Source organism: Ipomoea triloba, chromosome 5 (genome assembly GCF_003576645.1).
Source record: "Ipomoea triloba cultivar NCNSP0323 chromosome 5, ASM357664v1".
Taxonomy (NCBI): Eukaryota; Viridiplantae; Streptophyta; class Magnoliopsida; order Solanales; family Convolvulaceae; genus Ipomoea; species Ipomoea triloba.
In genome coordinates, this window is record NC_044920.1 from 30,016,172 (window position 1) to 30,044,120 (window position 27,949).

At 36.4% G+C, this 27,949-nt stretch overlaps 6 protein-coding genes across 10 annotated transcripts; 2 read left to right on the forward strand and 4 right to left on the reverse strand.

Annotated features, from left to right (window-relative positions):
- Window positions 1–2,973: 2,973 nt before the first annotated feature.
- LOC116018688 (BAG family molecular chaperone regulator 1) lies at window positions 2,974–4,297 on the reverse strand. Its single transcript, XM_031258650.1, has 2 exons — window positions 4,039–4,297; window positions 2,974–3,437 (listed from the first exon to the last, which is right to left on the reverse strand). The coding sequence occupies exons 1-2, from the start codon at window positions 4,277–4,279 to the stop codon at window positions 3,199–3,201; spliced, it is 480 nt and encodes a 159-aa protein (XP_031114510.1). The 5' UTR covers window positions 4,280–4,297; the 3' UTR covers window positions 2,974–3,198.
- Window positions 4,298–8,308: 4,011 nt separating this feature from the next.
- LOC116020089 (protein LOW PHOTOSYNTHETIC EFFICIENCY 1, chloroplastic-like) lies at window positions 8,309–10,904 on the forward strand. Its single transcript, XM_031260563.1, has one exon. The coding sequence runs from the start codon at window positions 8,467–8,469 to the stop codon at window positions 10,723–10,725; it is 2,259 nt and encodes a 752-aa protein (XP_031116423.1). The 5' UTR covers window positions 8,309–8,466; the 3' UTR covers window positions 10,726–10,904.
- Window positions 10,905–11,313: 409 nt separating this feature from the next.
- On the reverse strand, window positions 11,314–13,856 carry LOC116020741 (very-long-chain 3-oxoacyl-CoA reductase 1-like). Its single transcript, XM_031261245.1, has 3 exons — window positions 13,064–13,856; window positions 12,286–12,355; window positions 11,314–11,815 (listed from the first exon to the last, which is right to left on the reverse strand). Exons 1-3 carry the CDS (start codon window positions 13,699–13,701, stop codon window positions 11,561–11,563), a joined length of 963 nt encoding a protein of 320 aa, XP_031117105.1. The 5' UTR covers window positions 13,702–13,856; the 3' UTR covers window positions 11,314–11,560.
- Window positions 13,857–15,792: 1,936 nt separating this feature from the next.
- On the reverse strand, window positions 15,793–18,770 carry LOC116018846 (very-long-chain 3-oxoacyl-CoA reductase 1-like). The gene is made up of 3 exons (XM_031258862.1): window positions 18,017–18,770; window positions 17,267–17,336; window positions 15,793–16,290 (listed from the first exon to the last, which is right to left on the reverse strand). The coding sequence occupies exons 1-3, from the start codon at window positions 18,652–18,654 to the stop codon at window positions 15,997–15,999; spliced, it is 1,002 nt and encodes a 333-aa protein (XP_031114722.1). The 5' UTR covers window positions 18,655–18,770; the 3' UTR covers window positions 15,793–15,996.
- A 3,467-nt stretch (window positions 18,771–22,237) lies between these two features.
- On the forward strand, window positions 22,238–26,793 carry LOC116019545 (zinc finger CCCH domain-containing protein 67-like). 5 transcript variants are annotated; one of them, XM_031259807.1, is made up of 8 exons: window positions 22,238–22,691; window positions 22,789–22,848; window positions 23,767–23,874; window positions 24,094–24,411; window positions 24,759–25,022; window positions 25,095–25,355; window positions 25,464–25,670; window positions 26,366–26,793. In XM_031259807.1, the coding sequence occupies exons 1-8, from the start codon at window positions 22,449–22,451 to the stop codon at window positions 26,498–26,500; spliced, it is 1,596 nt and encodes a 531-aa protein (XP_031115667.1). In that variant the 5' UTR covers window positions 22,238–22,448; the 3' UTR covers window positions 26,501–26,793. The 5 variants fall into 5 exon arrangements, with proteins under 5 accessions (XP_031115667.1, XP_031115669.1, XP_031115670.1 ...); XM_031259809.1 differs by having other exon boundaries at window positions 25,197–25,355; XM_031259810.1 differs by having other exon boundaries at window positions 24,759–24,854; window positions 25,188–25,355.
- Window positions 26,773–27,869, reverse strand: LOC116019547 (protein NOI4-like). The gene is made up of 3 exons (XM_031259813.1): window positions 27,713–27,869; window positions 27,246–27,437; window positions 26,773–27,046 (listed from the first exon to the last, which is right to left on the reverse strand). The coding sequence occupies exons 1-3, from the start codon at window positions 27,719–27,721 to the stop codon at window positions 27,023–27,025; spliced, it is 225 nt and encodes a 74-aa protein (XP_031115673.1). The 5' UTR covers window positions 27,722–27,869; the 3' UTR covers window positions 26,773–27,022.
- Window positions 27,870–27,949: the final 80 nt, after the last annotated feature.

Consider the following 27,949-nt stretch of genomic DNA (forward strand, 5'->3'; position numbering starts at 1 on the left):
TTTTTTTTTTTTTTTTTTTTTTTTTTTTTTTTTTTTTTTTAACAATCCAAATATAGAAGAGACTAATTATCATCATGCTAAGGGTTCTCAAGTGACGTAAGCCTGCCTGTTGTGTTGTGGCAGCACCCTCATGTGCGATGCATTTAAATGAGTTAATGTTGTCGGATACACATGCTATTAGACTTACGCTTTTAGATTATTTGGATTGAGCCTGCCTATGTTTTTGGGCTTTGACTTGTTGGGTTAGACTACTTTGCACATAGCAATGTGCACTCTGGTCCAAAACGACGTCGTTTCGATATTAGTAGATGCGAATGCGAATGACTCCAGGGAATTCATTACCAAAGACCTTGTGGTTTAGTGGCATTCGGTGTCCCGGTTAACACTCCCACATGGATGATGGGAGTGGGTTCGAGCCTCAATGGAGGCAACTGTTGACTCTTTGTGCTTCATTAGGTTGAGAAAGTAGCTATGAACAGATACTACATTGTAACAGAACCAGTAGTACTCAAAAAAAAAAAAAAGAATACACAAAACGTTTGCCTATAATACAAAAAATGTTTGCCCAGAATACATAGAATATTGGCACAAAATACACAAAATTCATCCTCCTAACATTCGAATGCACAAACACATATCGCAACATGTGTTAATAACATGAATACACAGAATATTGACACAAAATACACATAACTCATCCTCCTAAACATTCGAATACACAAACATATCATGGTGCACATTGCTATGTGCACCGTGGTGCACGGTATGATTTGTCCCAATATTCGATCACTTGTAATGTCAAAGTAATTTCAATTGACAAGTTTTTTTTTTTTTTTAATTTTTTAGCTCCAACTAAAATTTAAAAGAAGAAAATTGTAAAAATAATATAATAATTAAAGTGGTCGAAAATCTTTATCGAGGCTGCTCTAAAATTAAAAAAATGTGACAGTGGATCTGATCTAAACACAAGCAAAATGTTAAGGTTAGATATGTTTCGTAGTGATGACGAATGCATGATATGGTTTGACAGAAACTGTGACAGCATATTTCAAAGCTGCATGGTTAGCCCAGGCCGAGTATCATGAAGGGTACATGCTACTATACTGTACGTTGCGTAAAATGGCATCAAGTGACGGGATTGAGGATCAGTTCCTTCTACTTCCTGATGCCCTTTGTCCCGAATAGGTGTTTGAGTGAGTAAAACACGATTTTCGTATTAGAAAGTTATGATTTATAAATTTAATTTTTATCAATATTTTTTTAATTGAATTCTTCACATATTTTTTAGTGCGATTTATTTATTCTATGTGATTTAATAGGTATTTTACAAAAATGAGACGTATATCTTCGAACAGCTACTATATGTTTCTCTGTTGTTAGAAATAAAAAACAAAACAACAGTAAATCCCATCACGCACAAACCGCACTAATGTCTGTCGCATCTCCATTGGTAGATATCATCAGAAGTCATCGCCACCTTTCATCCCACCTAAGCAATCAGAGCTTAGAAATGGCCCCCAACATAAAATTTTATAATGTTGTTACATGATATGATGATGTTTATGTTGTTTGAAACGTCGCATGCATGATGCATCCTAGCTTCTTTTCCTCATTTTTCTTTCTTTTAAAAAATATTATTTTTTTATTTATAAGTTTAGTAAAAATTGACCTTTTAGCCAATTTTTTAAAACCATTATAAAGATTAGAAAAAATTTTCATTGTTATAATCTACCACTTAGTGGTTTATAAATCACAATGAGACAAGAAATGACGATCTGGCTTAATCCGTATTATGAGCTAGACTAGGCTCTAGTCCCATATTGTAACATCTGATCAGACCAGGTCGGGCCTCGAGCTAATCTGGTCCATTAACATTATTACACACAATACTAATCACCTACAAAAGTTGTTGAAAAATTGGTTCAATAAATAGTTGGTGTGCTCTTATAATTTTTAACCACCATGGATCGAGCATCTAAAAATCTTCTTTAAAAAATTAAGAGGGAAAGTTCTTAATCTTTATTTATTTTAGTGACGAAGAAAATCTGCAACTACTACATACTAGCTAGCAATATACATTAGATAAATCTCACTCTTGTGTAATAACTCGTAAGCCACACAATATAGGTAAACTGTATAGAAAAACTCTGTGCTACATGCTAAAAGGAGATGATATTAGTAAAAATCAAACTTGTAACTTTTTAATATGAGAATCTTCTTAGTCTCATGCATGTATATGTATATACAAAGTGTTTAATTATTTTAATTTTAATAAAAAAAATGTAAATATACTTTAAAATTGGAGTATATCAATTTTTATTTTTTACACTTTTCAACCTCAAGCTGGTAGTGGTGGCTTGCCTACTTTTTACAATATATTATCAAAATGATGCACGCATGCATGCGTGGATTAATTAACAAACATTTCGTACGGTGTATAAGTAAAGCAACCATCATTAAATCTTAATTTACTCGGAGAGTAAGATGGAATATATAATAATCATGCGTGTGAGTACTAGATCGAGTGGATAAAATATAATTTCTATACATAAAGTTCACAAATTCCACCTAGTGTACACCAGTCCGTTGGTGTGTAGTGGTTGTTATTGGAGTCAATATCGTCTCAACTAAAGCTCGAATCACAACATTTCAAAAGAGGAAGTAACTTGGTGCCACTGGATTACAATGTCATTAGCACTTAAATTCTTTTATTTTGCTTAAATTGTGATCTTAATTTGAAAATGACAAAAATTACCCTTAATAATTTCATATTTTGGTACGTCTTAAAAGAATGGATGATCGGCGCGATGAATTTTAGCACCAAAACAATAGACGTGAATGAAAAATAGTACTTGTTATAGTAGTGAAAAAAGGGGTAGGAATTAAACATGTGGACAGAAATTGTTATTTTGTTAATACTTGTGAGACCAAAATTGGTAGTTGGTCTTAATTAAATTTCATAAGCATTGTAATTAACTAATCAAAATGACAAGGACATGCATCAGATAACACGGTTTAGTACTCTGGCAACCCCACAACTTGGGTGATTAAGATCTACATTAATTAACAAGCTGTTAGTTAATTCCTCAACTAGGAGGAACATTCAACATTAAAAACACCAATAATATTGAGGTGGTTAATTAATTAATTATTTTTTCCCAGAGTTTAATTGGAATCCTAATTCGGATTTGGCTGAAGTTAGACACGAATGGTGCGATAAGAGGCACCAACGACGGCGACTTGGTCGGCCGCCGGCGAATCAATGAGAAGCTTCCTCTCCTTGACGGCGGGATCTTCTAGAAGCAAAACCTTATCCTTGTCGCTAACTCCGACCATGTGCAAGTATTCATAGTCTTCCCTCTCTTTACCTTTGTACAATAGCCTTTGTTCTTTGGGGTCTAATCCCGTCATCAATGACATCAACATCTTTAGCTCCCCTAATCAAAATATGTCAAACATTACTGAGAAAGTTTTACATTATAAAAATTAAGAAACATAAACGAGTTTATAATGCCATGGATTAAACTAGTTAATTGAATGAATTTAAGTGTTGGCCACTGTTGGATTAAACTAGTTAATTGGTTGTATTCAGTACTCAATATTTATGTCTAACCGTTGTCCGGAGTTTCCGTCCAACAGTTAGAAGGAAAATCACAAAATATAATATGTGAGTTTTCCACGTTTTAAGAATAGTAGGTTTTCTGGAATTTTTCGTCCAATTTCTTTTAGTTGGAGGCTATTTTCGACCAAAAATCGTAATTGGACGGAATAATTTTTCCGACCTAGGTTGGATGGAAACCTTGTTCCAGACCTATATTTAAGTATGTTGGACGAAAACCTCGTTTTCGACCTATATATCTCATTTTTCGTCGAAACGGAAAATGCTAAATTTCTAGTCGTGACTGATCAATTATGGACGGAAAACGCAAGATTTTTTCGTAAATCAAATAATCAAAGGAGAGAGAGAGAGAGAGTTACGAAGGTATAGTAGAAATGAGAATGTTGATTGAAGGTAGAGAGGAGAGAGAGAAAGCTTACCAAAAGTTGAAGTAGCTTGAATGGAAATGTGGTGGCATTGGGAGACAGTTGAAATTCTAAGTGTGATGATTTCTTCACCATTCTCTGCACATTCTCTCTTCTGTACCAGCATGCCGCCGGGGCGCACCTCCCATTTGATTTCACCACCTTTGTTGCTGGATCCCACGGCGGCGCCGCCACCGCTTGCTAGCTTTGTTGATGAGTTGTTTCTGCAGAACTTGATTGACCTTAGCTTCATCATTTTTCCACTCACTTGTAAATTAAAAGCTTAAAAAACGGTGATATATGGATCCACGAAGCTGCACACACATATATATATACGGCTAGGACAGTTATGGCCAACCATAAAATTTACTCCCTATATTAAAGACACAGCAGCTCAACTGTCGTTACATGACTACAAAAATATACTCAAAATAAAGTTATTTATTTATTTTTTTCAAATGTTGATCAAGTGAGTAAAATATAATTCTCATACTAAAAGTTACAAGTTCAATTTTTGTCAATTTTATTGACTAACTGAATCTTATTAATAATCTTCTTAATAAATTTTACTTCACTAAGTACATGTATATCTACTATACTAATAAGAGCCAAAGAAAGTTAGGCCTAAAATGGGTAGAAAAAATGTCGGTCAAATTATTTAATCAAATGGATGGTTCAGATGAATTATTTAATCAAATAGATGGTTAAGATAATTCAGATTAATATTATTAATAGAGATTACCTAATTTAACCTTACTTTTATGATTATCCGTTAAGTTTTCCGTTAAATATTCTTTTATCCGTTAATATTCCGTTAACTTTTAACTGCCCATTAATTTCTATAAGAAAGATCTTAGGTTCTAAGCTCATCTCAATCAAATTTGACATAATTAAGTTTCTCATTCTATTTACTCTTATTAAATTAAATAAATTAGTAGCTAGAACAAAAAATGATACATATGTATTTCTGTAATTTAGAATTATATGTCTCCTACCTTTATTTGAAAAAATTATTCATTATCAAAAAATTAAATTAAATAAGAGAAATAATTTCATTAGTTATATTGTCTTTATTTTCTCTCATGCAAAGATTCTTTACATTCAAATTTATCAATTGATATTCATTACATTGTCCATTATCTTATTTTTACAATATCTTGTAATTAAATATCAAAGTCATAGTACAAAATAATGTTATATATTTATTTACCAAGTATTTTATTAATACTATGAAATTTTTTTTTAAATAATTTGAAGCTAATTATATTAACTACTTGGGGATTGGTTGACAAAGAGAGTACTCAAATAACCCAACAAATTGAAGCGGAATCGCTCTATTTTACTCTTATTGAATTAAATAAATTAGTAGTTACACCAAAAAATGATACATATGTATTTCTTTAATACCATAAAAAAATTAAAAAAAAGAATAATTTGAAACCAATCATATTAACTACTTGGAGGATTGGTTGACAATGAAAGTACTCAAATGACCCATTACCCAGCAAATTGAAGTGAGAAACTACCTTTTAATATCTTTGAAATATATAATATTTTAAATTTTTAAATTTTTATTAATTTATTTAACTTTTTTTCTTAAACTAGAGATTTCTTTATCCACAATAACTCATTCAACAATAATGGTTGAACCAAATGAACCCCAAGCAGAACACCTAAAGGAAAGTCCATAGCTCCTATATCATAATCTCATTGCATGACGTTGTCATCTATGCTACCAAGAATAACCGAATTGCAAATGACACACTACCAACAAAAAAGAAGAGAACAAATAGTAAAGATGAAGACAATGACAATGTTACTCAAAAGAGAATTAAGAACACTTAGAAAAATTCAAATGAAAAGTAATATTTATTTAGACTATCATTTTTAGACCAAATATTTAGACTATCGATTTTACAAGGTTGCAAACATTTATTTTAGTAATAATTATAATGAATTTTCTATATTATCTTGGATTCATATACTTTGAGTTAGATATTTAAATAAAAAAAATTCGACACTCAATTATCCATGTATAAACTTCCCCTATATAATATTGCAGTGATATACTTTCAAATATTTATTTAAATATAAACATTGGGTATTAACTCATACGCACAATGCGCATATAAAACTAGTATATATATATACTTACAAGTTTCGGGTAGTAGTGGTTATGATTCACTAACCACCAAATACATATATATACTTACAAGTTTCTCAAAATTGCTTTACTTAATTACTCAAATAATGGTCCTAATTAATAACAATCATAAAATAATATTGGGGACATGATTTTGCCACCTCCCCTAATCATGTTGTATCTTTTGTCATATTGAATTTAATTATTATATATACCTTCAATATACCACTATTTTTTAATCAACCGTCATGTATTTTATTTAATGAGATTATAATAAGCTAAACTAGATAGTTCAAGACCCAATTAAGTACCTTATGTTGTTGAACCAAAAGTCTAGTGAGACTCAATCCCTGTTTTTCTCTCTAAACTTTACCCTGTGAGCAACACGAATTATATTAACTAGTTTGATGCATAACCATTAACTTATAATAATATAGTAACCAACACTTAGGCCAAAATTTTTTAACCGGTTAAGAATATATGTTTAGAATATATTATTATTATTATTATTATTATTATTATTTATTTGAGTACACAACATATATACGCACATTTGTTGTGTTGTGGTTGGCTATGTTAATTAATTAAGGTATCATCCCATGTGGGGCGTAGAGAAAGGTTGAATGGAGGAACGCATGCATGCAAAGTTAAAGCTGGATGGGAAAAATAAAAATTTAAGATTTGGATTCTCTTTTTCACGACTCCCATAAGATTTGTTTGCTGTAAGCTAAGCATGCATGCAATGCATGCATTCCAAGGATCTATTCCAGGGATTCTATTTGATTCCCCACATGGACTTTTCTTTCTATATTTTCTACTAATTAACTCTGTATGTATATATGTATATGTGTGTGAATATATATATAGAGAGAGAGACAGATGTATGATCTTAATTGAGTCTTGAATGTTTTGGAAACAATACATGATAATGCCACCTTTGATTTTTGTTTTTGTTCAAGATTAAGCTCAAGATTATGGAGTTAAGATTGCATGGCTATATTGAAATTCAAAAAAATATTCTTCAAAGATTTTATATGTATTTTCAATTGATTAAACTTTTGCCCATATTATTATTATATGGATCCAAATAATATAAGAATAATAAAAAATATATCTTCCACAGTATTGTCGTCGGACTGAGAGTGTAGGCTATTGGGGTAAGAAATTTCGTCTTTGTGGACAAGAGTATGATATATATTTATTTAAGTCATAATTATCGTATGATTAGACAATTGACATATGTATTCATCGTTATACACTAGTAGCCACACGAAGCGAAGTAACGGTCATACTTAACATCCATACCGTCATCTCATAGATGTTGAACCCGGACCTATATTCACAATTTTAAAACTCTATGTTTACTATTGTAGAACTCTATGTTTACAATTTTAGAACTCTATATTCACAACCTTAGAAGTCTATTTACAAAATTACATTACTCAATATTCACAATTTTTAAACTCTATATTCACAATTTTGATATATAGATTAAAAAATTGTGTTATACTGTTAAATATAGAATTCTGTAATTGTGAATATAGAGTTCTGTATTTGTAGATATATAATTCTAAAATTGTGAACATGGACCCGACTCCACTGGCAAATTATAGCTATGTGGACCATAATCAAATGCACATTTTTAATGTACTAAATGTACATTATTTTTGTACTGAATGTACATCCCCTGAATATAATATACATTATTTTTATACTGAATGTACATTATTTTTATATTGAATGTGCATTATTTAATAGTATGGTCCACACAGTTGTGTGGATCATGATGATTGGACTCCACCCTTTTGGACCCGGCTCCATCACATAAAACCCGATAATTTTACTGAAACGACACCGTTGGAAGAAGAAGGCAATAATGTGCCATAGTGGGCCTTTACTAGAGCAATAATGGCCCTGAGTTTCACTTATTAAAGATTTTTTTTCTCTCAAAAAAATCTTATGGACCATAATAAATGAAACTCAGGCCCATTAATGCTCTAGTAAAGGCCCACTACGGCACATTATTGCATTCTTCTTCCAACGGCGTCGTTTCACCAGAATTACCAATACTCGTCGCAGGTAACAGCTCAGCACATTTGAATGGCTAGGATAAGGCCATAATAGTATCAGCGAATCAGCATGTTTAAACCACCAGCAAAAAAGCTCCAAACTATAACCCCTTTCTGCTCTTCAGAGCTATGAATTCATCTGTTTTGAAGCAAGAATTTTGAGGTGGGAGCATGTATTCTGTGTTCTTAGCTGTAGAATCAGCTCTGGCTTGAGTTTCTGTGCTCATAATAATGCAAGCTTTTGGTGTTTGGCCTCTGAAAAGTGATTCTTGGAAGGGATTTGAGGTGGGTTTATGTTCTAATTCAATTTCAAGAAGTGGGGTGGTTGAAAGATTTGATCTTGCTGGAAATGGTGGTTTCAGGACTTGTTTTCTTAGGGCACAGATTTGTGGGTCTAGATGGAAATCATTGTCTGAACATTCCTTTCCCAGATTTCCCAGATTTCATTTCTTCAGTAATCCAAGAAAAAATGGCAGTTTTGGCTCATTTTCAGCTTTAGCCCTAGTTTCAGAGGAGCAGAAATCTGTGTGTGGCACTCTGGAGAAAGATTCTCTGTCACTGAATCAAGTTTCTGAGAAAATTCAGAATGAAGATTTTGGTTGTTTGCAGCTTGAGGGAATAAGAAATGTTGGATTGTCTCGCGAAGGCGATGATGGTGGTGAAGATGGCAATGGGAATGATTCCCATAACCAGGAAGAGATTAGGGGTAAAAAAAATGGGAGGATTGATGTTAAAGCACTGGCACAGAGCCTGCACAGTGCCAAGAATGCAGATGATGTAGAAGAGATTCTAAGGGACAAGGGAGATCTTCCACTTCAAGTGTGTTCATCTATGATTAGAGGTTTTGGCAAAGATAAAAAGCTAGATTCTGCAATGGCTCTTGTGGATTGGCTGAGGAGAAGGAGCAAAGATTCTAGTGGTTCTGTTCATCCAAATCTCTTCATTTACAACAGTCTCTTGGGGGCTGCAAAGGAGGCTGAAAAGTATGATGTTGTTGAGAAAGTAATGGAGGATATGGTGTTGGAAGGGATTAACCCTAATGTGGTTACATATAATATTCTCATGAGTGCATATATAGAACAAGGTGAGGAGCTTGAAGCTCTGAATCTTTTCGAGGAGATAGCGAGGAAAGGTTTATCTCCGAGCCCTGCATCCTACTCCACCGCCTTGTTTGCTTACCGGAGGCTTGAAGATGGCGTTGGGGCCGTGAAATTCTTTGTGGAGATAAGGGAAAAGTATGGAAAGGGTGAGATAGGAAAGGATGGAGATGAGAATTGGGAGGCCGAGTTTTCCAAGCTCGAGAATTTCACAATTCGGATATGTTATCAAGTGATGAGGCAATGGCTAACAAAGCGGGAGAATTTAAGCCTCAATGTGTTGAGGCTGCTGACAGAAATGGACAGGGCCGGTCTTGAGCAAGGGCGGGCAGAATACGAACGCCTTGTGTGGGCATGTACCCGCGAAGAACATTATGTTGTTGCCAAAGAACTGTATGAGAGGATAAGAGAAAGAAGCTCCGAGATTAGCTTATCCGTCTGCAACCATGTGATTTGGCTAATGGGGAAGGCTAAGAAATGGTGGGCAGCTCTCGAAATATACGAGGATCTGTTGGACAAGGGGCCAAAACCGAATAACATGTCTTATGAACTCATAGTTTCTCATTTCAACATTCTACTCGGTGCAGCTAGAAAACGAGGGATATGGCGATGGGGTGTTAGGCTGCTCGATAAGATGGAAGAGAAAGGACTCAAACCGGGCAGCAGAGAATGGAATGCTGTCCTCATTGCATGCTCCAAGGCCTCCGAGACATCTGCTGCCATTGAGATCTTCAAGAGAATGGTGGAACGAGGCGAAAAGCCAACAATTGTCTCCTATGGGGCACTGCTCAGTGCTCTCGAGAAAGGGAAACTATACAACGAGGCAATGCAAGTATGGAAACATATGCTTAAAGTGGGCGTGGAACCAAACCTATACGCGTATACTATCATGGCTTCACTTTACACCGCTCAAGCCAAATTCGATGCTGTCAATTCTACAATCTCAGAAATGAAAACTCGCGGGATTGAGCCAACAGTTGTCACATTCAACGCAATTATCAGTGGATGTGCAAGGAACGAGATGGGAAGTGCAGCATACGAATGGTTTCAGCACATGAAAGCCCTAAACATAGCCCCGAACGAGGTTACCTACGAAACACTGATTGTGGCACTTGCAGAAGATGGGAAGCCGAGGCTCTCGTATGAGCTGTACACGAGGGCGCAAAATGAGGATATGGTTCTGTCTGCAAAGGCTTACGATGCTGTCATCCGTTCTGCACAGCTGCATCGGGCTACTATTGATGTTGGCACACTTGGTCCCCGGCCACCCGAGAAGCAGAAAAAGGTGCAAACTAGAAACTCTTTGCCAGAACTCTGTAACACAGATGATATCTTGAGTAAAAGGAAAAGATTTGATAGAACTGAAATATACCCTGCAGAAGGAGTTTCATAAGTGAAATTTGTTGCCAAAACTTTTAGGGTACTGACATAACTGCTAAACCATTTGCATTTGTTGTTTGAGATGTATGCTAGGCCATCCCCATCCTTGAGAATCTCTGATTCATTTTCACTCAACTGTCCTGATATTGATATGATGCATATATGGTGTAGAGTTTGGAATTGTTTTCTTAATATAGTCATCCATACAACATATCAAGAATAGGGAGAAACTCCTGACAGACGTAGTGTGAAAGTTCACCGTTCTGTATGGGTAGTTCCTTGTAAGCACAAGCATGCCTTCTTACCTAGAGAACCGTTGAGTCATCGTGATTTACCGTTTTACAATTCTGTCGAGAAAGATTAGAGCTATCAATATGGGCTGGCGGTGCGGGACGAGCAAAAAAAAGCTCGCTCCTTGGTGGACCTGAATTTTGCTGGCCCGGATCGCCCCACCTTCAGCCTACAAGTTAAGCCTGTTTTGACGGCTCTAAGTAAGATGTATAGGTGTAGGGCCCTCGGAGGGAGGGATTTTCTCTTTTGTGACAAGGAATAGGGAAGGAGAAGCAGACAAGCAGTATCATAGCTGATTTCTCAACTCACATTTTTGAAACAAAAACAAAATTAAATTAAACATTCCCTTACAAAACAGGTCCATGTAGAATAGACACTAAAGGTCAGCCAAACACATAAATTATTTAGAGGAAGAAGAAGGATACATAAGGCAAATAAGGCTATAACAAAAGAAGTCCTACCACCTCAATTTGCAGTTTCAGATAACATGGAAATCATAGTACAAATGAAACTGAAAATAACAGTGAAACAATGGGATGGGGGCAAGACTAGTGCTCCTAATCGGTCTTCCTCGAGTCCTTGAGCTGCCCTCGCTTTCTGATTCCGAGGCAAAACTTCAGACGCCAAGCATCAACTGCTGACTCGGGCAACGAATAGAGCAAGCTCCATAGAAGCGAATGGGGCCAATACGGTGTGCACCTAGGTTCATAACCTATCCAACGCAAGGCAGCCCGAGCATAACCATCAGTTGATGGAACAAAGAACGAAGATCTCCGGATTGATGCCATTTTCGTTGCAACATATAAGGGTACCTAACAGACAGAAACCCAGTAAGAGCGCTAGAACAGAAAACCCGATATGTGCTCATAAACTCCCAGCCGGCAAAACAGCAGTTTTGAATAGTAAAGGTAAACAAGGACACCAAGATTATTGTGAACATTGTAATTTGTAAACAATGAAAGAAGATTATTAGTCGGATCCAGAAAGACTATACAGTCAAGTTTAAGCACCAAAGAACTCTGTTCTGATCAGTGCTTAAGTTACCATTAACCAAGTTAAAACGATTTTTCTGATCACACATCAAAGTTGGAACCATGCATTGAATTTGACTACCCTATCATAACTAAATGGAATCCAATACTGTATTTTCCCTGGATGGACTCTCCAGTATTAACACAATGATCAGCTTTGAAGCTCGATTTCTCTAAATGCATGAGCTAAGGTAAGAACAAAGTATAATAAAATCAGTGAACTAAACATGTGAGTATGGGCGAATGGATACCTGACATTGCACATCAATCCCACTTTTCTTGTACTCCACATAAAGGCATCTTGAAAATTGATCAATGTATCTGAAAGTAAAAAATCATGAACATAGTCCAATGTAATTCAGAATAGCAGTACTCAAAATCTCATAAATGCCTATTATGAATTGCTAGAAGCAAGACAGCCAACTAGCTCAATGCTAATTGCTTGCCCACAAAAGACTAACACAGGCCCCCACAGAATAGGGGAGGGTAAAATGACTCAACGGCCCATTAGATGGGAGGAAGTCCACTTCTTGGTCCCACAAGGAACCCATCACATCAGGTGTAACTCCCACACTCCGGCTTTCAAGATCGATCTTTTGTATTCCCCACAAATCTATAGCTAAGAACCAACTAAGCTGCCCGAGCATGGGAGGAAGTCCACTTCCTGGTCCCAAAGGAACCCATCACATCAGGTGTAACTCCCACACTCCGGCTTTCAAGATCGATCCTTTGTATTTCCCACAAATTTAAAGCTAGGAACCAACTAAGCTGCCCGTGCGGGCAACTAGCTCAATGCTAAATGATCAACTAGTAGCAAATTCACTATATAGGAATAAGATGAATTGATCTCCAAGAGGTAAGAATCCTCACCAATAAAAGTGAAATATAAAGATTTTGCACCAAAACATAGAAAGTATCAATTTTTTCAAATGGCAATCAAATCAGTAGGAAGCAGAAGTAAAGAACTTTAAGCAACAAAAGTCAAAAGATGTGAACAATGAAAGATTATAAGGTTGACATTTAGCTTACGCTTTAGTGGCGGCATAGACAGAATAAAGGGGATCTGAAGGGATAACAATGGCGGCGCCGGAGCCAATATTCACGATAGCTCCTTTCTTCCTCTGAATCATCCCCGGCAAAACCGCCTGAGTAACCTTAGTAGTCCCTTCCACATTGACTTTAATCAGATCAGCCAAAAGCTTATCATCCACCTCATGAAAAAACCTAGCGTACGGATAAGAAACCCCGACGTTATTAATCAAAACTCCGACATCTATCCCCTCAATCGCCTCCCGGATTCTCCGAACGCCGTCGTCCAAATCGCCGGAAAAATCCACCACCACACTCTTGATTTCAATCTTCCCGTACTTGCCCTTAATCGAATCGGAAACATCTTTCAGTTTCTCAGGGTTCCGCCCCACCAGGACTAAATTCAGCCCTTTCCGAGCTAACTGAAACGCGAACCCTTTTCCGATACCGTCGGTGGGCCCCGTGACCAGCGCCCAAGACCCGTATTTCTTGAGATTCTTCCCCGGGCGGAGGAAATTGACGTGGACCCATTTGAGAAGGGTTACGGACAAGGCGAGGAGCTTCAGGAATCCGAGAGATAGTAGCACGAGAAGCCATGGCGGCTGAGATTTGAGCTGTTCATAGACACAGGCCTCCATGGTATAAGTGAGAGAGTACACAGCAAATGAGCAAACTCAGAGGTTAAGAATGGAGGTTTGGAGCAGCTCTGAGTCTGAGCTGTTTATAGCTTCAGAGAGCAGTTAAAAATGGTGGGTTTAGCTTTGAATTTATGGGAGGGTTAGGAAAAAACAGTTGGGTGTTGGGCATGCCGGATTGATTAATTCGCCATATCTAGCTTGGATTTTTTAATGAAAAATGTTAATTGTGGGGAGAAAAAATATGTGCAATTGAAATACTAGGTCAGTCCCATGTTAGATTTATAAGATTTGATTGAAGTTATTTACAATTTAATTTCAATTATATATTTTTTAAAAAATTTCAGTACAAAATATCTAAGCTCCACCATCAGAGTTCGAAGCTATGACCACTTATTTGGATGGGTGATAAAATCGTTTCAAAGATAATTGATAGACAAAAAAGTAACAATAATTGTAATTAAATAATTAAAAAGAAAACCAAAGACCTGGTGGTCAAGCGACACCCGGTGTATAGTACAATACTACATTGTAACAGAGTCAGTAGAACTAAAAAGAAAAACTTTTTCCTTTTTTTTTTTAGTACTAATGACTCTGTTACAATGCATTTTATGTTCATAACTACTTTTTCAATTTACTGAAGCATAAAGAGTCAATATTGCCTCCACTAAGGCTCGAATCCATTAGAGGAAGTAATCATAAAAAGCCGACTGGCCTGGGATGCTGGTCCATATAGAAGAAATTTCCTTTCAGTTCGGTTATCGATTATCGATTTCGTCAATTTTTCAATAACTTTGCTCACTCCTATATACATATGTGTTCCAATTTGTACATCATGTTTCGATATAATGACTAACTATTAGTTTTGAAATGATAATTCTATTGTAAATTATGTGATAAGAGTATATATATATTTCAAATTGTGCAAATAAAATTTTCGTATGATACATGATACTATAATAATAATAATAATAATAATCACTTTTGTCAACCCCTTCTGGATTATACTTGTTGCACAAATTTTTTTTTGTGTGATTTATTTCTCTTGTATAATTTATGAATTATTATATAAAATGGAAGTTAACTGAATGGGAATAATAATTGTGAATTTTCTCATTACATAAAAAGAAAATAATAATAAATATCATAACTTGTATCAATGGACTTCTTAAATGTATAGGCATTGGTAGGTGGGAAGGTACATCCAATTAAATTCAGTACCACCACAACTTGGATTATTAACGACGCAATCAATTGAGATTGGGAAATGCAAAATACATTTGCAAATATTATGCTGATGTATCGGAACAACTTGTTTCCAACAATTCATTAAACGAAAACTTGTTTGCAAACACCATTTCGGTCCAATTAATCAATCTAATCCGTATCACATAATAATCTTTTTATTATGGTTAAATTTGTATCTTCTATGTAATTAACAAGTTATTAAACCTGAATAGATTTTACCCAAGGCATAAATTCGAATAGTTATTATAATTTCCGTTATTATATAGACAACAAATTAAATATGGTTTTGAAGTCCAGATTTAGGTTGCCAGCAGAGAGCATTGAGAGTTCCTCAATTGTCTGCAGGAAAATGAGGTTGTTGAGCTGCATGTTCAAGTAGGTCATCTAAAGTCTAAACTAGTATTTTATGATCTACATAGTTTGTTGGATTATATTATCAAGAGTTACGTTGAACGAGTAACTCACGTTCATATAATTTCCTAAAGAGAATTATCCATGTCTTATTATGTAAATTACATATAGGAAATGTAAATTGCAGTATAAATACGTTATGCTCCGTGTAATGAGTTTGGCTGAAAGAATGTTGGTAAATATTAAATTCTTAATTTTTTATACGAGAATCATGTTCCATGTACTCACACTATCACTCCTTTCGGTGCACTAACATATATTATTTGTTTCCTTTTATGCGGTATGTTAGAGTTAGTTGAAATGGTGACGCATGTAGCTAGTATGAAACTTTCATGATGGAACTCTCATGTGGTGATGATGTGTTTGGTATGTACAATTCTTTGACAGCTTTTGCTGCCAAAGGCAACAAACGCTGCGTGTTAAAGTACACAAAAGTTGTCGAATTACAGCCTTTTATGTACTTAGCAAGCTTGTTAAACATATAGGATAATAAAAAGAAGAAGAAGAAATCTATGTGACATGCCAAATCATCTTACAAATGGGTACAATTATTGGGTTGAGGACAGCCTTACATATCTGTATTTTATTGAACAAAGAAAAAGAACTTAGTAAAAAGGTTCATTGTAATTCTAAGTGGTACTAATTTTTAGAGGCTGATGAAGCTAGTTGCATCATCAGTTCCTGCTTTTTCCTGGAATCCTTGAGCTTTCCCTTCTTCCTGAATCCCAGGCAATCCCTGAGTCGCCAGGCATCAACTGCAGACTCGGGTAAGAAATAGACCAAAGCCCATTGCAGAGAATGGGGCCAATATGGGGTGCACCTTGCTTCATAACCTATCCACCGCAATGCTGCCTTCGCATACTCGTCTGTTGATGCAATAAAGAATGATGATTTCCGGACTGATATCATTTTGGTTGCCACATATAATGGTACCTGCAAAATATAATGCATGTTTGAATTTGGATATGAAGTTATTGATGTGGCCATAAATACTCTCCGAGATAGGGATATTATGAGTGGGTTAGAGTATAGTAGTTCGGGTAGTTACGACTGAGGGTCTGAGCTTATAAGTACTCTAGAGAGAAAATATAATGCTCAAAATTAAATCCCCCTAAGGTGTTAAGTTGGATGTGCCTTATAGTGGGGCGAGGGAACACATGTCGGAAACTCGGCATGTTAGTCACGTATCTTGCATGCACCAGTCCCACGTGGGGTGAATTTTGGTAGGTCCACGTGTACGGTGATTTTTGACTGCTCATTTATTTAGAGTACAGTCGGGATCGGGGTTGATTTTGAATCAATCCTTATGATAAAATATGGATAGCATCTAGGGAGCCAGGTCGGGCGGCTGCTATGCTCGGGAGCCAAATCTTGAGCACCGGGCATTGATCCTTAGCAACATGGAGCCTTACTAAAACAGCCATAGGCCCCTACTCGGGTCAGATCAAACACATACAGGTTGGTCTAGGTCGGGAAAGGTTCCTCCCGATATACGAGATGTAACCCGAGCAGATACAGGTATATATTACCGAGGTGGCGGGGTATATATCCTATCAATTATATTTTCAACAGTGTCAGAATCAATTACTTTTTTTTGAGTGACAACGAAAACATGGACAACTACTATTTGGGGGTGCATGTGCACGGGTAAATCAACTTAAATAAAAAAAGGCTAATAAACAGTTTCTATTGAAATTTGAACTTAAAATCTTGTGATTATCAAACTACACGGAGTAATAATTTGGCCAACTTGACTGGCCTGGATTGTCAAACTACATGGAGTATATACCAAATTCTTTGTTTTCAGTGAGATTTCAAGTTTTAATCTTGTTAATTGGCTTCAAGTTATGAATGCTTGTATATGTATCACTCTAGAGGTTTTGAGATGGGAGTAGGGAGCAATACATACTTGACATTGCACATCAATCCCACTTTTTCCATACTCCACATAAAGACTTCTTGAAAATTGATCAATGTATCTGACAGTAAAATCAAGAAATAGTTTAGTTGCATAGATGACGAGATGGTAAAAGAATAAAAGATTGCATGAAATCAAAGTGGAGATGTAGGGCAATTATAGTTAAGTTGGACAAATGTTTTATCTTTCTTAATTTAAATTGATCAACATTGAATAATTTAGGTTGACTTATGATTTGTTTGCCAATAATTAAGACTATAAGGCTGGATTTATCATGCCTATACTCTGAATAGTGGCTAGAGTTTCCTTACTCACTCCCCCAAAAAAAAAGTCAAATACACCACTCAACTTTATACAAAAAGTCATCAAAAACCCTGTAATTTTTAATAGCATGTCATTAAGTTTCAGTGATGTTTCGACCAGTTATGGGGATAAAAACTCACGATTGGCAAATAGTTGTCGGTCACCTCATGGGCTGCCCGTCGTCTGCTCTTTAACTTTTAATTCCCGAAATTAATTAATTAATTGAAACTTTCACATAAACTCTAATGACCTACAATTATAGATTATTATATTGATGTAACTAATTACAATTTATAAAAGTTAGAGGGGCTAAATGATTGAGCAACTTTTTTTTTTTTTCGAGTAAAACAAAAAGAAAAGGAAAAAACAGAGACGTAAATGGATGCATGAAGGGAGAGTGATATAATGGTGTAAATAGTGTGTATACAGCTAGCTTACGCTTTGGTGGCGGCATAAACGGCGTGAAGGGGAGCTGAAGGGATAACAATGGCGGAACCGGACCCAATATTCACAATCGCCCCTCTCTTTCGCCGGAGCATCCCCGGCAAAACCGCCTGAGTAACCTTAGTAGTCCCTCCCACGTTCACTCTAATCACCTCCCCCAGCAGCTTATCATCCACCTCATGGAAAAACCTCGGATACGGATAACAAACCCCCACGTTGTTAACCAACACTCCCACCTCAATCCCCTCGATCGCCTCCCGGATTCTCCGGACCCCGTCGTCCAAATCGCCGGAAAAATCCACCACCACACTCTTCACCTCGATCTGCCCGTACTTGGCCGTTATCCCGCCGGAAACGTCTCTCAGTTTCTCCGGGTTTCGGCCAACGAGGACTACGTTTAGCCCCTTCCGAGCTAACTGGAACGCGAAGGCCTTTCCGATCCCGTCCGTCGCGCCCGTTACCAGCGCCCAGGAGCCGTAATTCTTCAGATTCTTGGCCGGCCGGAGAAAATTGGCGCGGACCCATTTTAGAATGGTTAGTGAATAGGCGAGAAGTTTGAAAAGGCCGAGAGATAGAAGTAGAAGAAGCCATGGCGGTTGAGATTTGAGGTGTTCATAGATACCGGTTCCCATGGCCGTCTAAGCACTGAAGAAAATGTACCCAGTATGATGTTTTCTACATTTGAAATTAGTACTCAGAAGACATGTAATGACTCGGTTATAAGAACAGATTATAATGTAACTTTAAAAAAAAAAAAAAAGGAAAGGGCCATCCAATATTTGATAGAAATGTTGGTAGTGTGAGCTATTTAATGCTCAGAAGATCAGAGAGAGTGTGAGTAATCTATTATTGAAAATGACAACTAAGAAATAGACAATAACATAATTTAATATATAGACTTTTCAAAATATTATAAAGTGATACTTAAGTTAGAATTATAAAAGGTTTGTAGTGTGGATTGGAGTTCAACTTTTACTCTACTTGAGTGGGGAATCAATGGTATACAGTACGTGGTCCTAACAAATGTAGACGGATGGATAATGCATTTTATTATATATATATATATATATATATATATATATATATATATATTTGCCATTTGTTTATATATTAAGGTAGTAGATCAGATCTGATCTAATTAAACTAATTAATATATTTTATAATCTAGTACAGTTTCTTCATTTGTTTAATGGCAATTCCACCCCCGCCCCCCAACCCAACACACTCATATCTTTTTCTTTTTTTTTAAGAATAAAAAGACTAATTCATTAAATCATAAGTTGAAATGTTTACAATACAGATAGATGGAATGGTAAAACATTCTTTATAGTCAAGACATAGAAACAAATTCTCTAGCACGAAAACTTGAATCGCAAACTGTTTTTCAAATTTGAAGCTGAAATCATTGAAAGAACTTAAGGTTTCTTTAAGATCACGTACTAGTGATCTGGCCAAAACTGACTCTGATATGACCATTTTTATCATTCCACCCTTATGAGAAGAACTCGCCAAAGAAATGAGAAGAAAACAAAAGTCTCTAGAGAAACGAGAGGAAACAAACTCGTCGAAGAAACAAATGGATAACGAAGAGAAAGCCTAAAGAAATAGCAAAATAAATGGAAAAATAGGGCAAAAAATATGTCGAATCTGGAGAGACGTTCAAGCCTCCTCTGAAAATGATTTGAGATCTGACACGTAGCCTTAAATCAGCCGGAGGATGGCCGGTGACTAAAGGCACCACCGGCTCAACGCTCTGTTTAACGGTGCAGGTCCACCCACGTTTGCTCCGAGATGCACAGTAAACTATATTATATCTTATTTGTTTCGTTTACGTGGTGTATGTAGAGTTGGGTGAAATGGTGGCTTGTGGCTTTATGAGGTTCAAACCTATACTATATTTTATTTGTTTCTTTTAAGTGGTGTGTGTAGAGTTAGGTGAAATGGCGACTTGTGTAGTTGTGTACCAATTAGTAATATTAAAGTCTCACATGTTAATGTCTTTGGTATTAGGACAGTTCTTGGACTATATATATATATATGTTATAGACTTATAGGCCAAGTTGTTAACATTCACTATTCCTTACTTTACACACCGGCCACATAACCATTACTAAATTTGTCATATAGTACACATCACACAATCGTGATTATATTCCCCAAACACACATCTTGATTTTATTAGAGAATTAAAAATTTGTTAAAAAAAAAAAAAAGAGAATTAAAAATAAAAAAATAAAAACGACACTTTTTTTAGGACACCTCGATAGAAAGTATAAAATATAATAATAATAAATTTGGGAAGTTAATTGGTCAGACTGTTGACTTATTAACCACAAGGTTATAAGTTTGACTTTTAGTTGGAGCGGCATATTAACATTTTTGATCGATAGGGTGTAAAGTCATATTTGTAATTTAGGACTAATTGAAATACATCACACAATTTACTTCATCAATTAATCTAGATTTAACAATATCATTTTTAGTCCATCCAGTATATATAATAATTTTGATATTTTTGGTCATTAAGTTTAAAACTGACCAATTTTAGTTCTTTAAGTATTGAAAAAAAAAAAGTAATTTTGTTATTCATCCCTTCTAAATCATCCCAAATTCGAAGTTTGGAATTGTTACCTAACGGAGCACTTTGGGTGAAGCCACCCTTATGAGTTATGATTCTAGTCGGTAAAAGACCATAAAAAGTTAAACCAACATAGGTTAGTCATAGTAGTTCGATTCAAAATAAAAAGGCTAATAGACAATCTTATAAAAAGTCAAACTTGAAATCTTCTCATCTCAAACAACTATTTGATAGAAAATATACTAAAGGACTAAAAAGACACAAAATCAATACCCGAAATCCGAAACAAAATGATCAATTTTAAAATTAAGAACAAAAAGTGATCGATAAGATATAGCAAGAGAACGAATATGGTGCTAGCTCATTGAGATATATACATTGTAAGTGACCGGCTAAACAGGTTAGTTGGTACAATAACAATTTCACATTGAATAAATACAATTCCTTTTTCCTTTCAAAAAAAAAATTCAATTCCTTTTGAAATAATGTTCTCGCATAATATTTCTTGAAATTATATTTCTATCTATTTTTATTTCAAAATTAAATTTCACTTTGAATTAGTCAACCAAACTCGGCCAACTGGATGGGTCAATATATTTCCATTTTATACAATATACAATACCCCAATACAAAATTTTAAAAGCAAAAAAGAAATTATATTAAGTAAGCACTGAAATAATATCTTTCAGCGCTATATCATATCAATCAACACCATTAACACGAGCCCCTCCATCTTGACTAAAATATCACATAAACCAACCCGATTAACCCCGCTCCAAAAATCGTTTACAGTCACTAATAAATATCCCAACATAGGATCGGTCCATCTGCCATTCATAAGAGAAAACACTCATGCAATCAATATGGACTCGAACATTGGTGTAACCACGTACCACAGTTCTTAATTAATCCATAAGAGGGCCTCCCGAAGATCATAGCACATGCTTCCACCATCATAGGGTCGTAGATACACTACAAATCTACAATGGACCATTGACCGCAGCCACAAAGGAACCATCCTCAGGGAGGACTCTCAACATGTGTCCCTTAAAAGTGACAAGGTTTATCTTAACGACTTGGTGCATGTCATATGTGGCCGCAGTGTGAGGAAGACAAGCCAGTGTCTATCTCCTCGGGTTTCCCCTCCCTTTCTATCGAAAAAAAAAAGAAAAAAAATGAACCATCTCCGCCGTTAACACACACCAAAAGGTGACAACTTTCTTAGCCTTGTGTAGCCCTGCATCAACTCCACAAATCCAGGTTGTCCCCAAAGTTCTTAAAAAAACTTTTAGTTGATTAAGTTAGTGAATTTGATTAGTTGATATTAGTAGTTAATTGTAGAAAAATGTTTTGATAAATTAGCGATTAGCTGATTACATGTAAAATGACTTGCTCAAAAAGCTTATCGAAACAAATACTTTGAGCAGCTTTTTAAATTTTAACATTTTGAAGCAATAAGCTGTTACAAAAAGTTAATTAATTAAATATTTATATATCGAATATTTAATTAAATATGGAGTAAAACAATTCACCGTGGTCAAATAAATTAAAATTAATTATGCTTAAACCTATAATTCATGGGAAAAAGGGCCATTTTTCTTATTGGATTTATCCAAAATGGCATCATTTGTTTGCGCTGCATGGAGGGTATGGTGAGGGGCCCGCTGGGGTGGCGTGGGGATTCGACAGCGGGGAAAACAAACCGTTTCTGCTCTCCCTCGTCGCCATCTTCTTCACTCTTCCCTACTTCACACACTGCGCACTCATCACTTGGTGTCCACTGGAATTCGGTTCGTCTATTCCTCCTTCTCCTTTAACGCTTAAGGTTTCGTATGCAGCGCAGCAGCCATGGATATGCGGAGGCGCAGTTTCACTTCCTCGGAGGAAGAGGAGGAGGAGGAGGAGGAGGAGGAGGAAACTCTGGCTCTGCCTGAGAAGTTCGCCAATATCGCTCTCAACTCCGGCCAGAGTAGCTCCTTTGAGCTTCCTCTCCGGCCTAATGCTCCGGATTGTGCCTTTTACCTTCGTAACGGTGCCTGCAAATTCGGCCTCAATTGCAAATTCAATCACCCGATGAGGATGCCTGGCCAGGTTGTGAGTGTTGCTGACTTGTTGTTTCTAGGGTTTGGTTTGTGAATTTATGTCTTAGTCCTGAACTGATCTGGATGATTTTCTGCTCAATTTGAAGGTTGTCGAGGACAACTACAGGGATGGCTCTCTAGAGAATTCTCCTCAGATTGTGTGCAAGGTTCGTGTATGTCAGTGTAGAAAGCTCATGCATGCATTATTTGCTTGATGAGATTGTTTGTAGCTTAGTATTATTTTTCCTTTTATATTCGGTAATGACTAATGAGGATATATCTCTGTGACTCTGCTTCAGTGTTTGTCATTTAGAGGTTTCTCCCAACCAATAGATTCTTAATCACATTTGGTATAGAAGTATATAACTGTGGATTATGTTAGGAACGATACGAGCTCACAACACCTAATTAGAATAGCAACTTGGGCTGGAAATATTGAGAACATTTCTAGTGTAAGATTTAAAATAAATCATACACACAATAAGGCAATTATGAAGAAGAATTTTCTGTATTGGCAAACGGATATTACAATAGGAGTTACAAATATAACTCTCTATCATGCTATGCTATGCTATCTTGTGGGATGGGGATATATTACAATGATGAGGGATTGCCTATTTATAGCAAACCCAAGTGAATATTAGCCGTAGATTTGTGTGCCTAGAGATTTACAATTCTTGCTGCAAACCTACTCCTTACACAAATCTTTAATGCAAGCTTAGCTCAAACCTTAGCTCAAGACCTTGGCTAAACCTTAGCTTAAAACCTTGGCTAAACCTTATACCACCCAAGCTGACCCATGTTTTAGTGCTACCTGCCCAATGCTATAAAATGAGTGGCTTGGGCAGGTTACACTTGAAGTTAGTTGAAATTGCACCCTGTGGTTGGAACAATGATTCAGCAGATATGAGAATCCTATATAGTACGGAGTATTTAGTTATGCTACTAGTCAACTTAACTCTGTTTTAGCCCTTTATCTGCAGCCCTGTCTTAGTTGCACTAAAAGTAAAAGTAGTTAGACTTTTTTTTCAAGTTACTTGCACTAAATGTGGAAAAGCTGAAGCGTGTTTTCTGCTGATTTCCAGTTTTACTTAGAAGCAGGAGAGTGCAAGTATGGAGAATCTTGTAGATACATACACTCCGAAGGGGAATCTAAGTTGCAGTTTAACTTCTTAGGTTTGCCAATACGATTGGTAATGCTATTCTTGTGCTTGGGTTTAAATGTTTGTACTAAACTTTCTCGAATTGTACTTCTATTGCAGTTGCTGTTTAATTGTTATTGCTATATCCTTGTATCTCCATTTCTAGTGTACTATTTTTCTTCAATGATAATAAGACCTTGCACCGTTTATTTTTGCTTAAATATGGAACTTTTATTTTAGAAGTCTAAATACATTGTCTTATTTTGCTAGGGCAAGAAAGAGTGTCCTTTCTACATGAGTAATGGTACATGTGGATATGGGGCTCACTGTGTGTTCCACCATCCTAATCCTACCCCTATGGGAGGACTAAATCCTTCCTCAACCCTGAATGATGAATCTGTTGGACAATCACACTGTTCTTTTCGGAATCTTGATGCTGCTGAATCATTGCCCTTTTCAGGGACATCACAACTGGATCTAACATCATGGCCACCTGACGCTTTACATATGTCGTCTGATAAAACTCTTTCTTTCCCAAGTTTCAGTTCATCTCATATTTCTTCGCACTCTGAAAGGAAGAACTATCTGGTATAAATTATTTATCATTCAGTTGGAGCAATTTGTTTTGTCCTGAATTTTTACTATAGCGAGCATTTAAAAAAAAAAAATTCATTATGGCATATTACATGTTTACCATGGTTTCTCTGGGGACTTTAGTTCATATAGATCTGCTTGGTTTGGGAGAGGCATTGTATTCTATGTTCATTGAAGGGTACTTCTTGACCATCCCCTTCATTTCCACCCTTCCAAATCCTCTCATTTCCATTGCATGTAAAATGGTTTTCTTCCAGCACAAATATAGAAATATCTTCATCATGTTGCTAATGTCTTTTACTCTTTTATTATCCTAATTCTGCTATTATATAATAAATTAGGGCCCTAGTTATCTCTACCAGAGGTATGGGCTTTCTCAGTCCGCTCAGGTGTCAAATGCTTCAGTGAAAAGTATGGAGAGTTTTGAGCACACCAAGGCTATGCAGTCTGAAGAATTTCCTGAAAGACCTGGTCAGCCTGAATGCGAGTACTTCATGAAAACTGGGGAATGCAAATTTAAGTCTCTATGTCGGTTTCATCATCCCAAGGGCTGGGCTTGGAAGCCAGATTGTCTGCACAATGACAAGGGCCTACCTCTGCGACCTGTAAGTGTCCCACTGTGTTCTGAGATTTTAAAAACCGTACTTTTGATATTCTCAGTTGTTACACTTGCATAGTTGCATGCAAAACACTTGCCTTGTTCCCACACTCCCCCCACTCAGGTGTCAAATGCTTCAGTGAAAAGTATAGAGAGTTTTGATCACACCAAGGCTATGCAGTCTGAAGAATTTCCTGAAAGACCTGGTCAGCCTGAATGCAAATACTTCATGAAAGCTGGGGATTGCAAATTTAAGTCTCTATGTCGGTTTCATCATCCCAAGGGCTGGGCTCGGAAGCCAGATTGTTTGCTCAATGACAAGGGCCTACCTCTGCGACCTGTAAGTGTCCCACTGTGTTCTGAAATTTTTAAAACTTCTCGCTTTTGATATTCTCAGTTACACTTGCATGCAAAACACTTACCTTGTTCCCACACACCCCCCACTCAGGTGTCAAATGCTTCAGTGAAAAGTATAGAGAGTTTTGAGCACACCAAGGCTATCCAGTCTGAAGAATTTCCTGAAAGACCTGGTCAGCCTGAGTGTGTGTACTACATGAAAACTGGGCGTTGCAAATTTAAGTCTCTATGTCGGTTTCATCATCCGGCTCAGAAGCCAGATTGTCTGCTCAATGACAAGGGCCTACCTTTGCGACCTGTAAGCGTCCCACTGTGTTCTGAGATTTTAAAACTTCTCACTTTTGATATTTTCAGTTGTTACACTTGCATGCAAAACTCACTTTCCTTGTTTCCACACTCCCCCCACCCACCCACCCAGCAAAATAGAAAGAAATGGAGGGAAATATACTGGACAAGACATTAGGTTGGGCAGGGAGAAGAGGTGGGGGTCCTTTACATTTGTATGTGATTTATTTGTAAAAACCTATGATTGGAAATTTACTACTCCATATTTAAAAAAAAAAAAAAAAAACCCTAATTACATGCTTAAAAGAATTGTTTTTATAGGAAGGAAAAGACATTAATTGGGAAGAAATTGGTCATGGAATCGTCAACCAACAATATGAGCATTTATTCATGTGTATTACTCTGTAATTGATTGTGATGTTTAGCCGGCTGCACATCACCCTATAAAGGTTTGGGAATTGAAAACGTATGATCCACCTTTGATGACTTTCTTGCATAATTTTCGAATTATACTTATTTGCATTCATTTGGTTTCTGACAAGACAAAATGGCATTGAATTCAAGTGCTATTCCCCTCAAGATAAAACTTTAAAAGAAATGATATAATACAAATTTGCCAGCATTGAAGTTACTTTAGTTCCTTTATTTTCCTTCTTAATCCAATTTATGATGCTTTATGGGTTTATTGACCCTAGTTATCTTGTCCAGGATGAGCCTATATGCCGTAATTATCAATGCTTTGGTATATGCAAGTTTGGGAGTACGTGTTTGTTCAACCATCCGGTTGATTATGGCAAATGGATCTCTCAACGCTGGCCAAAACCCGACCACGCTACCCTTTGAAGACTATTAGCTTTTGAAGTGAGATTGGCTTTAGCTTTCTTTCTTATCCAAAACAAGAAACCTTCCCCCCCACCCCCTTCCCTCTCCTCCCCTTGAGTGTCTATTTTAGCATCATAGGAAGCCAAACAAATAGTTAGACCTTTGACAATTGACAGCATATGTTCCCCAGGCAGGAAGTTTCGGGCACAAACTTGATTTTGTGCTTCTGAGATTGGACAAAGCAGAGAGGATTTTTGTATTCACAGGTAGCATAAGAGCATGAAATGCCAGGATTTAGAATAATTCTTGCCCTTTTTTTCTTCCTTAAATTGCTAACGTTTGTTACCAATGATTACAGAAGTTTGAAGTGCAATATTATACATGATAGTAGGTAAAGAAAAACAACCACCACAACTCCTCAACTCATGCCCCCCATCTTCTGGACTAGGAAGGGATGATATTTGGCCTATGAATAATACCACCTGATGGCCATTCCTTTTCTATATTCACCTTTCATTTCACAATAAGAAAAGCTCCCGTTTTTCAGAAACAGCAAAACCACTTCTTCTGCAAACAACCCGATCATCATCAACACATGTTTTACCATTGTTGAGCATATATAATATATAAACAAAAATTACAATCCAATTATTAGCACATGCTTCAATCAATCTCATGCCAAAGGTCATTGGTTCGAATCTCTGCCTCTATATATATATATATATATATAATAAACTATCAGCTTGGATGAGAGATAGAATTGTACCGGGTTGTCGTCAGCTTCATTTTGTCCGCCGTTCATTGGTTTTGCTGCCTGCGGCGGCACGGCCGTCCCCGCCGCTCCGGTGGCTTTCTTTTCATCCCTGGCCTTGGCAAATATGACCGTGAACCCATCGGCGGAGGCCGGATTATTCACATCCCACTCGCCAAATTTTGGCAGGGGCCGGCCTTTCTCTTGCTGCACACACAAATAAACTCAACACAATCAATGCATCATATATTCATATCATAATTAACCATTTGCATTTTCAGACCATCAACAAACAGTTTGATCAAGGCTCAATTGTCATTCCCATGATGACAACAACGTCGGAAAAAGCAAAGAAAATCATGATCATATACAAACAAAGATCCCAGAAAACATACATGTTGTTCATCGCTATCAAATCAAAATTTATAAAGACAAAAAAGAAAAAGAAAAAAAAAAGAGAGGGAAATAGCAGAGGAACTTACAGACGTCATGAAAGATTGATTGCAGGAGGGTGCAATGGAAGAGATAAAAGAAGCAAAAGAGAGAAAGGGAGACGGAGAACGGGTGATGAGAGCGAGTTTTAAGGGAGATGAATGAGATGAAGAACAACAACCAACAAATTATTATTATTATTATGAAATTCAATAATTATTATTATTTGATAGAGTCAATTATAAGTTAATGAAAATACACAATATTTTTGTACCAAAAAAAATACA